This window comes from Trypanosoma rangeli (genome assembly GCF_003719475.1).
Source record: "Trypanosoma rangeli strain AM80 chromosome Unknown Tra_15.4_contig_00264, whole genome shotgun sequence".
Classification (NCBI taxonomy): Eukaryota; Euglenozoa; class Kinetoplastea; order Trypanosomatida; family Trypanosomatidae; genus Trypanosoma; species Trypanosoma rangeli.
The window spans coordinates 16,565-27,250 of NW_021706009.1; the positions used below are offsets into that span (position 1 = coordinate 16,565).

The following is a 10,686-nucleotide window of genomic DNA, read 5'->3' on the forward strand; positions in this document are numbered from 1 at the left end:
TTTTTTTTTGGGGGGGGGGTGGTTCCTGTCGTTGAAAAGTTTTTGAAAAAATGCAGAAAAAATGCCTATTTGAAACATAGATTCGGTCTTTTATACATCATAGAAAGGCTACAGTATTGAAAACTGAAATGCCACTCTTAAATATCATCAACAAGTTTATTCAGGAACAAAACATGTGTTTCTGTATAATCCTTCGAATACGGTCCAACGGGACTTCGCAGTGCAGTTGATGAAACCAGTTTCCAAACGCCCTCTAGCTCAAGAGCATCCAAGAGAAGAACCATCAGATAGGAAATTCCTTCCGCATCGCAAAACTGGCCATCCAACTTCATGTACCAATGATTTGGATTCGAGACGTACTGAAACCTTGAAGGTGCAGTCCTTGTATTTCGTGCAGTTGACGTAGCATTAGGAATTACATCATTCAACTTATCAATGGTTTGCTCCTTCACAGGACCAATTATCCGAATTTCAGGGCTGTTGAACGAAAGATTAATGACAAGGTGGTGGACCATTTTTTTCCGTATGTATGGGTATTTGTTTTCTCTTTTTCTTGGCTAGCTAATCCAAATACGCACAGCAGAAACAGAATCATATTAGGCATTAATCGATAACAGAAAAAAAAAATAGTTCAAAAGAGGTTTGTCATGGTTCCTCGCAAAATATTAATAATAATTATACTATAAAAGCAACCATTATTCCATATATATGTACATATCGCTACACCACCATAGAGTTAATATGAGCATTCCATTACGCGATAAAAAGGATAGCTGTTTTCCAGCTGTTCAACGACGCTCGAGCCGCCTCAATGAGGATTTCCTCTTTCTTGTTAAGCGGTTTGGCCTCCACAAGCCTCTTAAGGAGTTCCAGTGAGGCTTTCCAATGCCCTTTATGAAGCAAGGAACTCGCAGCATTATCAATATCAGTTGCACTTGCCGGAATATCTTCCGAGACCGACCTATCACCAAAAACAAAAGTTGATCCTCTTGTACGTTCTAGCAGGTCCACAACATCTAATGCAGTCGTGTCAACGGCATTACTCCGAAAAAAATTTCTTAATTCACCTCTTGTTTTTTCAGAATATATACGTGATGAGCATCTTAACACCACCGCGGCAAAGCGATCTAACAGCTCCACGCATTTTCCCTGATTATACTCCCGAACAAAACATTTACAAAAATGCTGGAGACTAGCTGACGGGACACCTTCTATTCCTTGTTTACTCAGATCCTCCAAGATAGAGATAGCCTCCTCATAACGTTCTAGAGCAAGGGCACAACGGAAAAAAGTTCGTTGTAGTGATTTTGAGCGCCAAACATACTCAGTTTCTCTAATCCAAGAATATGTGTCAGCTATTTTTTCACCTTGATAAACTGCACGAGCAGCAGCAATATCCAAAAGTTCCCTTCGCGTCTGCAGAGATATGTCACGTTCACTAAGTCGCACTAAAACGGAAACAGCTTGTTGCCACTGAGACTTCAACGGAAATATTTTGTTTACAAGATGAGGTATGGCACCACGAGATTTTTTTTCTTCAGCAGGAATAAATGTCGGATCATTTGCCAGCCTGAACGCATCATTTAATGCTAAAGCCACATCACCATTGATGTCCTTTGCTTCCCCAATATCCTTCGTTTTCATTTTTATGGAATCCCGATAAATACCTTCCTTCACAATAAGCTGATGAAGTACCTCCATTGACTGTTCCCACAGGTTATTGAACGCCAATTCATCAAGCAGTGCCTCCCCAACTGCGTCGTTTGGATTCCATAACCACAGGTTAATTGCGGAACGCCATAAATTATGACTAACAAGTGCCTTTAACATTAATGCGCAAGTGGGAACATCTTCAAACGAAAACATACGTGCCCAGGAGCTTAATTGTCCTTGGCCTCCTTTTTGTTTGAGAAACAAGAGAGCGATCCGCTGCGCATGCTCTAATTCAAAAGATGAACCCACCTCAAGTAAAGATCGCTGGTAATGCATAAGTGCTGTATCCCACGAAGACGAACTTTTGGAAAGAGACAAGAAGAGTGGTTTAAACGCACCCCACCGATACATTTTTTGAAGACCCCATAAGAAACTAGACAAAAACTAAAAATGGGAAGGGAAAGAAAACAATACCTACAGCAAGCAACAGTACAAGGAGAAACACAACAAAAACAAGATAATGACAACCACAACGGCACCGCCAACCACTCCAGACGCGGAGCGAAAAGACGTTCCCAATACAAAACCAAGAGCCATCACCAAAAGCAGAACACCACACAATCACAACCCCGACCAGACCGAATGCCGCGCCACAACTCCCAAAAAATAAGAACAGCAACAAGCACGGAAACAGCCGCAAACAAAACGCGGCAGCATCCACGTGCCCGCCGGCCCTCCCGCTTGCTATTCTTACCTGGGGTCTCCGCCCCCTCTCCCTCTCCGGCGGGACCCCCTCCGGCTTGACGAGGGCGCGCGTCGCAAACCGCCACCCATCGGGGCGTCTTGTCGAGCATCTTTGGCTGAATGGATTTCTGCCTTCGCTTTTCCGTTTTTTTTTGTTTTTTGGTGGGTTTTTTTTTTCCTTGTTGTGATGGTGGCGCTTTTGTTTCTGTTTTTTTTTCTTCGGAGCCCGTTTGCCTGCAGCTGTTCTTCTTCTCTTTTTTATGTTATATATTTTCATATTTGCGTTTTTTTCTCTTTGTTTGCTTAGGTTTTGGAGTTTTACAGATACTGTGCCTTTTTTGCTGTTCTGCCTTGAAACATGGATCCACTAACCGTTGTGGCTTTTTGCCCGTCAAGCGAACTTGCCCGTATAGAAAGCATCATCAGAGAGTGGCCTGATGTAAACGCGGTTGGTTCTCTTCGAGCTAAAGAACGTAAAAAAGACATCACTAATGTATTCATAAAATTCAATAGTGAAGATGCAGTTAAAAGTGCTCCTTCGCGGATTACCAAAGTTTATGGACTTTCCTTGACGGATGAAAGAAGCGAAAAGAAAGAGAAGGGTGATAAGAGCATTCCAAGAAAGGGAAGGTCAAAAACTCTTGCTATTGAATTATTGAATTGTGTAACACATGATAAGAGCAAAAACACATTGGATCAACAAAGAAAGAGGGATATTGAAAGGGGGAAAAAGAATTGCGGAAATAGGTCTTTAAGAAATCAAAACGGGCTCAGGGAGTCCAATTATAACGAAGGATACAGACGGCGACATCCATTTGTTCCTCCAGCGCAGGTGAATGTAGCTGTTGTTGATAATATCCCATTTAACATGACTAATGATCAGTTAATTGAAGTATTTTCTCCTTTTGGACGCGTATTCGACATTAACCGTTATGAGATGATGGCTATGATCTTTTATGATTCTCCAGAATGTGTTTCGCAGTGCATTCAACAGCTCAATGGGAAAACTATCAGGGGAAACGTTATCTCAGTCAGCAGCGGATACGTTAGGATTCCAGGCCATGTGGCAGTTCAAATGGGACTTTAGTTCTTTAAATCTAAGCAAACTACATATATACTAAAAAGAAATTGCCTTTTTGAGGGTTTCTAGCTACGGCATAAGGATGGTTGTGTTTTTTTTGTTTTATTCAGCTAATATATATATATATATATTGCGCCATGGACTAGAATATGAATTTTTTTTATTCTGTTAACATGTATTGTCTATTTTTTGTTTTGGTGTTTTACAGCATGGTGTTGAAGAGATGAAAAGTACTATTAGGCTCCTCGACCAAACGTGTGGCCCCCACAAGTCTTACAAATACACGTACATGCCGGATCCGCGTAAATTGACAGCGATAGAAACTACAAGTCGTACTGAGATTCTTCCTGTGGTCATTCGTCCGCCAACGTCTTACGTTCCAAATCATGAAGCTTTTCTAGAAAAAGCGGACATCCATCGTTTAAAACCAACTAGTGATTTTAAGGGCACATTCAAGGATTGGAAGGACTTGATGACTTGCGACAAACGTCAATTGCGTGTCCGCGGTGTACCACGGATGACTCGAGTTGCCATTAGAAATGCCGTTCATGCATATCAAAATGGGAATCCCCCTGAGCATTTTGATACAAAGGAGGAATGGTTATATTACAAGCAATTCAAAACGATTGATTTCAGTTATCGCGTCATTCCCGAATTACCTGAAAAGTACCGGCCTCATCAAAATGGCATTGATCAAGCACCTTTGCCGGATTATCGTGAGATCAACAAAATGCCCGAATGGGCCAGAAAGGAAGAGGAGCGCCTTACGAAGAAAATGATATGACCTATTATTTTATCAATGGGGGTCAATCCATGAGAAATGACGAATGTTTGGCATTCTGAGTGTCGGAGGTCAAGATTTATTGTTATATTATTATTACCTTATCTTTTTTGGAACGTTTAGTGGATGGTGTAGACTCTTCGTTTTCTTCTGCTTCCACTTGGGGGAGAGTATGCATGCTTTGGCTTGTCTTTGGTGTTTTTTTTTCTTTTTTGCTTGCTTATATTGGTGCTATTACTATTAAAAGCATTTATGGCCGAAACCCCTTATGAAGTTACAAGTGACGTCTCTGAGCTGGACCCGGAGTCGCTGGTTTTGGCGCCAGTTCAACAGCGCATAGAAGCCCAATTACGAAAGCATTTGCAGGAGGTCTCACAACAACTTTATGATGTTAAAAACGAACTTGTTACAGTTCAAAAAGAAAGAGAGGAGTACGGTGTGGAACTTTACAATGCCCAACAGCATCTGGCGAAGTTACAGGAAACATTGGAGAAACACCACGAAAAGCACACATCAGTCCAACAACAATACGAGGAAAAATTACAGGAGCGGGAAGAGCTTTCAACCCAAGCCGATAGTCTTCGAAAAGATATTGAAGATCATCAGCGACAGTACGAGCGACAGCAAGCAGATCTTGTGAAACTTACTGAAACACTTGTTAAGGTGAAAGAGTTCAATGAACAACTAAAAAATGAGGTTCACGTGGAACGTCGGGCTGCCTACAAGACGGAAGAAGATATTACAAATTTGGAAAGAGAAAAATTAAAGCAAGATAATTTGATTGATGCCCTTGAAAAAAAAGTAATAATTGTTGACGAAGAAGTGGCTACAGTGGATACACAGATTAAAAATCAACAAAATGAGACCAAGAATGCGAGGGAAATATTGGCCGAGGCATTAGCGGAAATGGAGTCAATCAATTTTGAAAAGAAGCAGCTGGTGCAACAGTGGAAAAGTACTCTTATTGGGATGCAGCGTCGCCATGAAGCTATGAAGAAGACAGAAGAAGCTTTGCGGCAACAAAAAGATGACCTGCAAGCTCTTGAGAATGAGATAACAGGTTGCCGAAAAGATATTCACAGTGTTCAAACAGAAACGGCAAAGTTAACGCAGTTTATGTCGCGTGTCGATAATGAAGTGGTGGTTTTGGAAAAGCAAATTGACGCTTTGGTGGAAAGAAAAGAAAAAAGTGCTCAAGCATATGCGATGCTCAAAAATGATATTGAGCAAACCGATGTCGAAACTAAGAAATTAGAATATGAAGCTCGTACTCATGCGAATGAAGTTACCGATATTGACAGGAAAATTCAAAAGTGTGCGAGAGATATTCGCTCCATGGAAAATGATATTATTGAGTCACTTAGTAAGCAGACTACCCTTGAGCAAGAAGGTCATGGTACATTACAAGAAATTGAGAAAATTAAGGATTCCATTAGAGCCAAAGAACTCCAAGTAACACAAATGGAAAATGAACTTGCTCGTATACGCGTGGATACGCTACAGGCCCAGTTACACAATGATACATTAAAATCTACATTGGGTGAATTGGAGAGGGAGCTGCGATCTCGTGGTACAATGATTGAACGCATGCAAATGAATATACGTCGTAGACATGATGAAATTGATAGAAAGCAGAAGCAATTGGATCAACTTAATCATCAATATGAAGAGTTGGTAGCTGCACAGTGCTCGGATAAAGGGGAACATATCGGTCCATTAGAAACTACCATTAATAGCTTGTCAAAGGCTATTACAGAAAAGGTAAATGAAAATGAGGCCCTTCAGCAAGAGTGGATCAAACTTCAAACCGATTTGGTAAATTGCAAAAACAATGCGAATAATGTAAATGAAGCTATTCTTGAACTTCAAGCAGAGGCTACAGTTTTGACGCAAAAAAAAGATCGTCTTTTGGTAAACATAGCGAAGGAAAAAGAAGAAATTACAACTTTGGAAAGCAAGGCAAATGCGATGCATCTTGAGATGAAGAAAGTAAACACTCAGCTCAGTAAAAACTTTGAGGATCAAAAAAACATTGCTAATGAAGCCTTTCTTCTTGAAAATGACATTATTCGACGGCTACAAGAGAAGAAAAGAGAAGCTATTGAACTTGAGGTTAAAGTGGGAGAAACTCGACAAGCCAAAGCAGATCTACTTGAACAGATTATGAATTGCGAGCGGGACATCTTGTTCTGGGAAAGAAAAATACAAATTGCAAAAGAAACGGAGATGGCTCTTGATCCGACTGTTGGAAGGGCCGAGGTTGAAAAAATGAGGAAGGAAATTGGAATTATGGGAAAGCGTATGAGTGAACTGCAAAGAGAGCAACGTTTTCTGATTGATGAAATGCAGAGGTCGATAGATCATCGGGAAATAATTCGAACAAAAGGTCAAGCGATTCAAACTGCGACCAAAAAGAACAAAAGAGGGGCTACAAGGCTCGATGTAGACAAAGAGAGTACCAGAATGTTTCGGGAGCTCAATGAAAAAAGACAAGAGGCGCAACTAAAGGAAAAACTTATCCGAGAGAGTCTTGCTGCGATTGAGAAAAAGACCAATGAAGTTGAAACTACTCAACGTGAGGTTGAAAACCTTGATGAGCAAATAACGGAACTACAAGCACAATTGGCTTCAACGCAGAAAGAGAGTGATCAGTTAGAAGATGAGAAAAGAATCAAAAATACAACTCTTCAACGTCTTCGTGATGCTGAAAAAGGTACTTACAAGCTATCAGTGAATCCGGAAGAGTTGAATAAGGAGATTTCCCAACTTGAGGAGAAACGTCAAACACTGATGGAGATTATGGAAGATCTAACAAATCGATATCCTGAATTGGCGGAAGACTTGTCCAATATTGCCTCAACGCTTTCCTGAGAGTCTGTGGTAGATTTTCCGTTTCATTTTCAGTTTATGAATAAACCATGTATACATATATATAACTGGAAACGTGCTACTTTCAACCGCTCAATATTTAAAATGATTATGTATAAAAGAGTTTTGGTTGGTGACTAGAATGACATCAAAGTATATCCCCTTTAAAAATGTAGCATTTTTGATGAAAATGAATTGGGTTATTGCATGAGCTTCTTTCTGTTATCTTTCTTCTTGTTTGCTCCTTGTTCCTTTTACTCTCGCGCCCTTTATTCTATCATGAAGGCATTGAAAGAGACTTTAGCCGCGCTTGCACCTTAATGAATGCAGAGGATGCGCTAATTCCATGGTCAGCACAGCGTATTCTTCCTTGCCTTGACCTTAATCCGGAGTATCGTGCTGATTTACTTGCCACTGCGAGTCGTCTACCAGATGTTGCCTCACGTACTTTGTTATGCCCTCTCTTTTCTCACCGCCTACTTCACCAGTTCACTCATTCCTCCGCCTTTGGTACTCTTTCCTTGATGTGTAGCCATGCACTGACGCACCAACGACGCCACGAAGAGGAGACCAGGGGTAGTAGCTGGAATGGGGACAAAAACAGCGGAAGCGGCACTGAAGACGAAGTTACGTTTGCTGCCACAATTACAAGTAGCGTATTGGAAAATTCAATGATGAATTTAGAGGCTGCCCTGGTTCCACTCATTGGTGATTCGCAAGAGCATTTACTTACTACTTTGAAGAAACGGTTGCGTGGGGCAGAGCAAAATGTGTTTGGTGTTAACTTTCATGACGAAGGTAAGCCATTCATGCCGGCTCGAAAGAGAATAAGTCTAGTACCTCAGGGAAAAACAATGGAGAAGGCTCGGGGGCAAGTGACTTTGCCTTACCGGCACATACTTTCAAGAGCCATGGCGTCAGAAACAAATGTGGCACAAAGTGCAAGTATTTACGACCGCCGTGAATTGTTGGGAAGACTGGGAGATACACCAGTTCCGTTTCAGGTGCGATCACGTGAGGAAGTGAGGCAGCAATTAAGAGGACAAAAGGCTTTGGAGACGAGTATGACAGTAGTTCTTCCAGATCATGTAGTTCCGTTGCCGCTTTGGAAGCGGCGGCGAAAAGAAATGGAAGAAAATACTGAACAAGAAACTTCTGCCGTTCCGCCCACGGCGGTTACTTCTTCAACCTCGAATTCTGCGCAAGAGCCTTTTGTAAATGCAACCTGGGTAAAAGAGGGAGAACTCATACTCGTCAACGGTCGTCTTGTTCATCGTGATACAAGAAAACAAAGTGAAAGTGGTGCTAAGGAGGAGAAAACAAGTGATTTAGCGACAGAAAGAGAAGTGGGTCCTATGGAGAATTCAGAATCGGCAAAATCGGGTAAAAAGAAAAAATCAACCGCGGAGTCTGCGCAGAAAAAGAGGACACCCAAAGATGGGTGTGGTTCTTCTACCTCTCCACGAATTGGTACGGTGAGTGCCCAAGGCGTGCCACTGAAGTCTAGAGAAGAACTTTTGGTGTTGGTGAGGTCTCTTCAAGTCTCGGATGTTCTGCGGGCAGCCTTCTTGATTGGGTTAAATGATAATGAAACCTCTAACATGGAAAAGGAATGAAGTGAGATGCTGGGGGTGGTGCACAGTGTCACTTTCATGTTTACTTCATATTTATTACGATTATGGGCTCATACCTTGTCAATTGGGAAGATCCCTCTTTTTGAGGGAAAAAATATAGTAATGATAATGGAGTCTGCTGCTGTTGTTTGCTTTCTCCTCTCACTCACTCGGTGTGTTCGTGTCTGCGTGCATGTGAGGGGAAGAACAAGGTAGGAAAGAGAAAACAGTGTAAAGAGTAAAAAAAAAAAAACAAATATAACTGATAATAATACTACTAACAACCCCAATAGAACACGTTTGCAAAGAAGGCTTATGGTTAATGAAAGTTTTTGGTGTCCCGCCCCCGAGCCGACAGGTGAAGAGCTTGAAAAGATAATTTTCTTGACATTTCTCCGGAACATCTTTTCCACGCAAAATGCTTCTGCGAATCGAGAGGTGGCACGAATGGAACGGAAACGACATCGGTTGTATCCGCAAAAACGGAAAGGAGACAACTATGAAGAGTCTGTAGAGGCATGGGAAGAAGAAAAAGAAGTAGGACCCTTAGTTCACATCATTGCATCTCTGGTGCACTCAGCGGGTGTGCCTTACGCATCGTCTCTGGAAGATCAAGACACAGCTGCATCAGCGGCTTCCTTAGTTAGTGTGGAAGTAGCAACAAGCGGCAATACACTGCAGCCAGCAACCGAAGTATCACATGAACGCGACTCTGCGGAAACCACCAAGGTCACCCAGAAACCACGAAGCGCGCTTGCGACTCTTGTTGAAAGCGCCCGTCTAAAGGAGAAACTACAAAAAATAGAACACTCTGAAACAAAAACTGATATCCTTGAAGAGGTGTCTTTGCATCATTCGCCCTGTCGCGGCGCAACAGTCAATTTCCCGTTTGAAGGTCGTGATAATCCACTTGCATCTAACCAGGGTGGAGATGATTTTGGTGTGGCTCTACCTCTTCGAACTTTTACAGATGATGGCGGCAAAGACTCTTTACACCCATCTGAAAATCCTGTAACGAAACATCCCTCCCAGATGTCTCAGGAAGAATTTCTGCGGCAGTTCAAGCGTGCTCCTCGTCGGGGAGAAATAGGCTACGATGCAGAGAGTGTTGCTGCGGCTGAGGCCGTTGGATATGTCATGAGTGGCTCCAGGAATAAAGAAAAACAGCACTATGTAGACAGTATTCAAAGAAAACTTCATGAAAAAGAAGCTCGAAAACTTCGATTACAATTCAGGAAAGTTGAGGATGAAAGAAGTGAAAATACAATGATTCAAGCCATCTTGGCAATGGTGAATGCAAAGAGGCCAAATGAAGATATCTAGCCGGGGAAAGCAGAAGAACGTTTTTATCATTATTATTGAGAGAAGTTTTTGACAGGAATTTGCGACAAGATGGGTATAAAAAATACGATAGCAGATCTTATTGAACTGCTCTGCTTCTTTACTTATAAAGGACTTTTTTTTTTTCAACGATGCCGCGTTGGAGAAGACAGCACGAGGGCATATTATTTTTGTTATTTTGACATCCCACCACGGTGACTATGCTAATAACCCTCACACAGAGGTGAATCCGGTGGCTGCGGTTGGACCCCTAAAGACTTCCCCTGCGTGAGTTAACAACAAGAGACAAGTTAACACGGGGGAAAATTTTTTTTGAATGCATTCTTTTGCTTATTTGTCTACGACTGTGGGATGGAGCAAGTTTAGTTGAATCGGAATGATGGACACATCTGAAGCCAAGACCTTGTTTTTTCTTGCCTCTTCACCTTGTGGGAATAGGGAGAGAAAAACACCCTCGGCCAGGACTAGATTTTTTTTTCTTTTTTGCCTGCTCACTCTTTTTCTCTCTTTTTCTCTTCAGAGCTCTTGCTAAAAAAACACTTAAAATGTGCTGCGGCATTCTTGATGCAGTCGATAATTTCTTCCACATCGTTGTGGCATGTGCC

The 10,686-nt window shown here is 41.8% G+C and overlaps 7 protein-coding genes across 7 annotated transcripts, besides 1 other annotated feature; 5 read left to right on the forward strand and 2 right to left on the reverse strand.

The window, feature by feature from the left end:
• Positions 1–137: 137 nt before the first annotated feature.
• TraAM80_06874 (uncharacterized protein) lies at positions 138–515 on the reverse strand (the record flags this gene model as incomplete). Its single annotated transcript, XM_029383697.1, has 1 exon — positions 138–515. The coding sequence occupies one exon, from the start codon at positions 513–515 to the stop codon at positions 138–140; it is 378 nt and encodes a 125-aa protein (XP_029236449.1).
• Positions 516–753: 238 nt separating this feature from the next.
• Positions 754–1,989, reverse strand: TraAM80_06875 (uncharacterized protein; the record flags this gene model as incomplete). The annotated part of the gene is made up of 1 exon (XM_029383698.1): positions 754–1,989. The coding sequence occupies one exon, from the start codon at positions 1,987–1,989 to the stop codon at positions 754–756; it is 1,236 nt and encodes a 411-aa protein (XP_029236450.1).
• Positions 1,990–2,755: 766 nt separating this feature from the next.
• TraAM80_06876 (RNA-binding protein) lies at positions 2,756–3,484 on the forward strand (the record flags this gene model as incomplete). The annotated part of the gene is made up of 1 exon (XM_029383699.1): positions 2,756–3,484. The coding sequence occupies one exon, from the start codon at positions 2,756–2,758 to the stop codon at positions 3,482–3,484; it is 729 nt and encodes a 242-aa protein (XP_029236451.1).
• Positions 3,485–3,591: 107 nt separating this feature from the next.
• Positions 3,592–3,609: a microsatellite.
• Positions 3,610–3,767: 158 nt separating this feature from the next.
• TraAM80_06877 (uncharacterized protein) lies at positions 3,768–4,262 on the forward strand (the record flags this gene model as incomplete). Its single annotated transcript, XM_029383700.1, has 1 exon — positions 3,768–4,262. The coding sequence occupies one exon, from the start codon at positions 3,768–3,770 to the stop codon at positions 4,260–4,262; it is 495 nt and encodes a 164-aa protein (XP_029236452.1).
• Positions 4,263–4,511: 249 nt separating this feature from the next.
• Positions 4,512–7,130, forward strand: TraAM80_06878 (uncharacterized protein; the record flags this gene model as incomplete). The annotated part of the gene is made up of 1 exon (XM_029383701.1): positions 4,512–7,130. One exon carries the CDS (start codon positions 4,512–4,514, stop codon positions 7,128–7,130), a length of 2,619 nt encoding a protein of 872 aa, XP_029236453.1.
• A 317-nt stretch (positions 7,131–7,447) lies between these two features.
• On the forward strand, positions 7,448–8,743 carry TraAM80_06879 (uncharacterized protein; the record flags this gene model as incomplete). Its single annotated transcript, XM_029383702.1, has 1 exon — positions 7,448–8,743. The coding sequence occupies one exon, from the start codon at positions 7,448–7,450 to the stop codon at positions 8,741–8,743; it is 1,296 nt and encodes a 431-aa protein (XP_029236454.1).
• Positions 8,744–9,055: 312 nt separating this feature from the next.
• On the forward strand, positions 9,056–10,063 carry TraAM80_06880 (uncharacterized protein; the record flags this gene model as incomplete). Its single annotated transcript, XM_029383703.1, has 1 exon — positions 9,056–10,063. The coding sequence occupies one exon, from the start codon at positions 9,056–9,058 to the stop codon at positions 10,061–10,063; it is 1,008 nt and encodes a 335-aa protein (XP_029236455.1).
• Between the last annotated feature and the right edge of the window lie 623 nt (positions 10,064–10,686).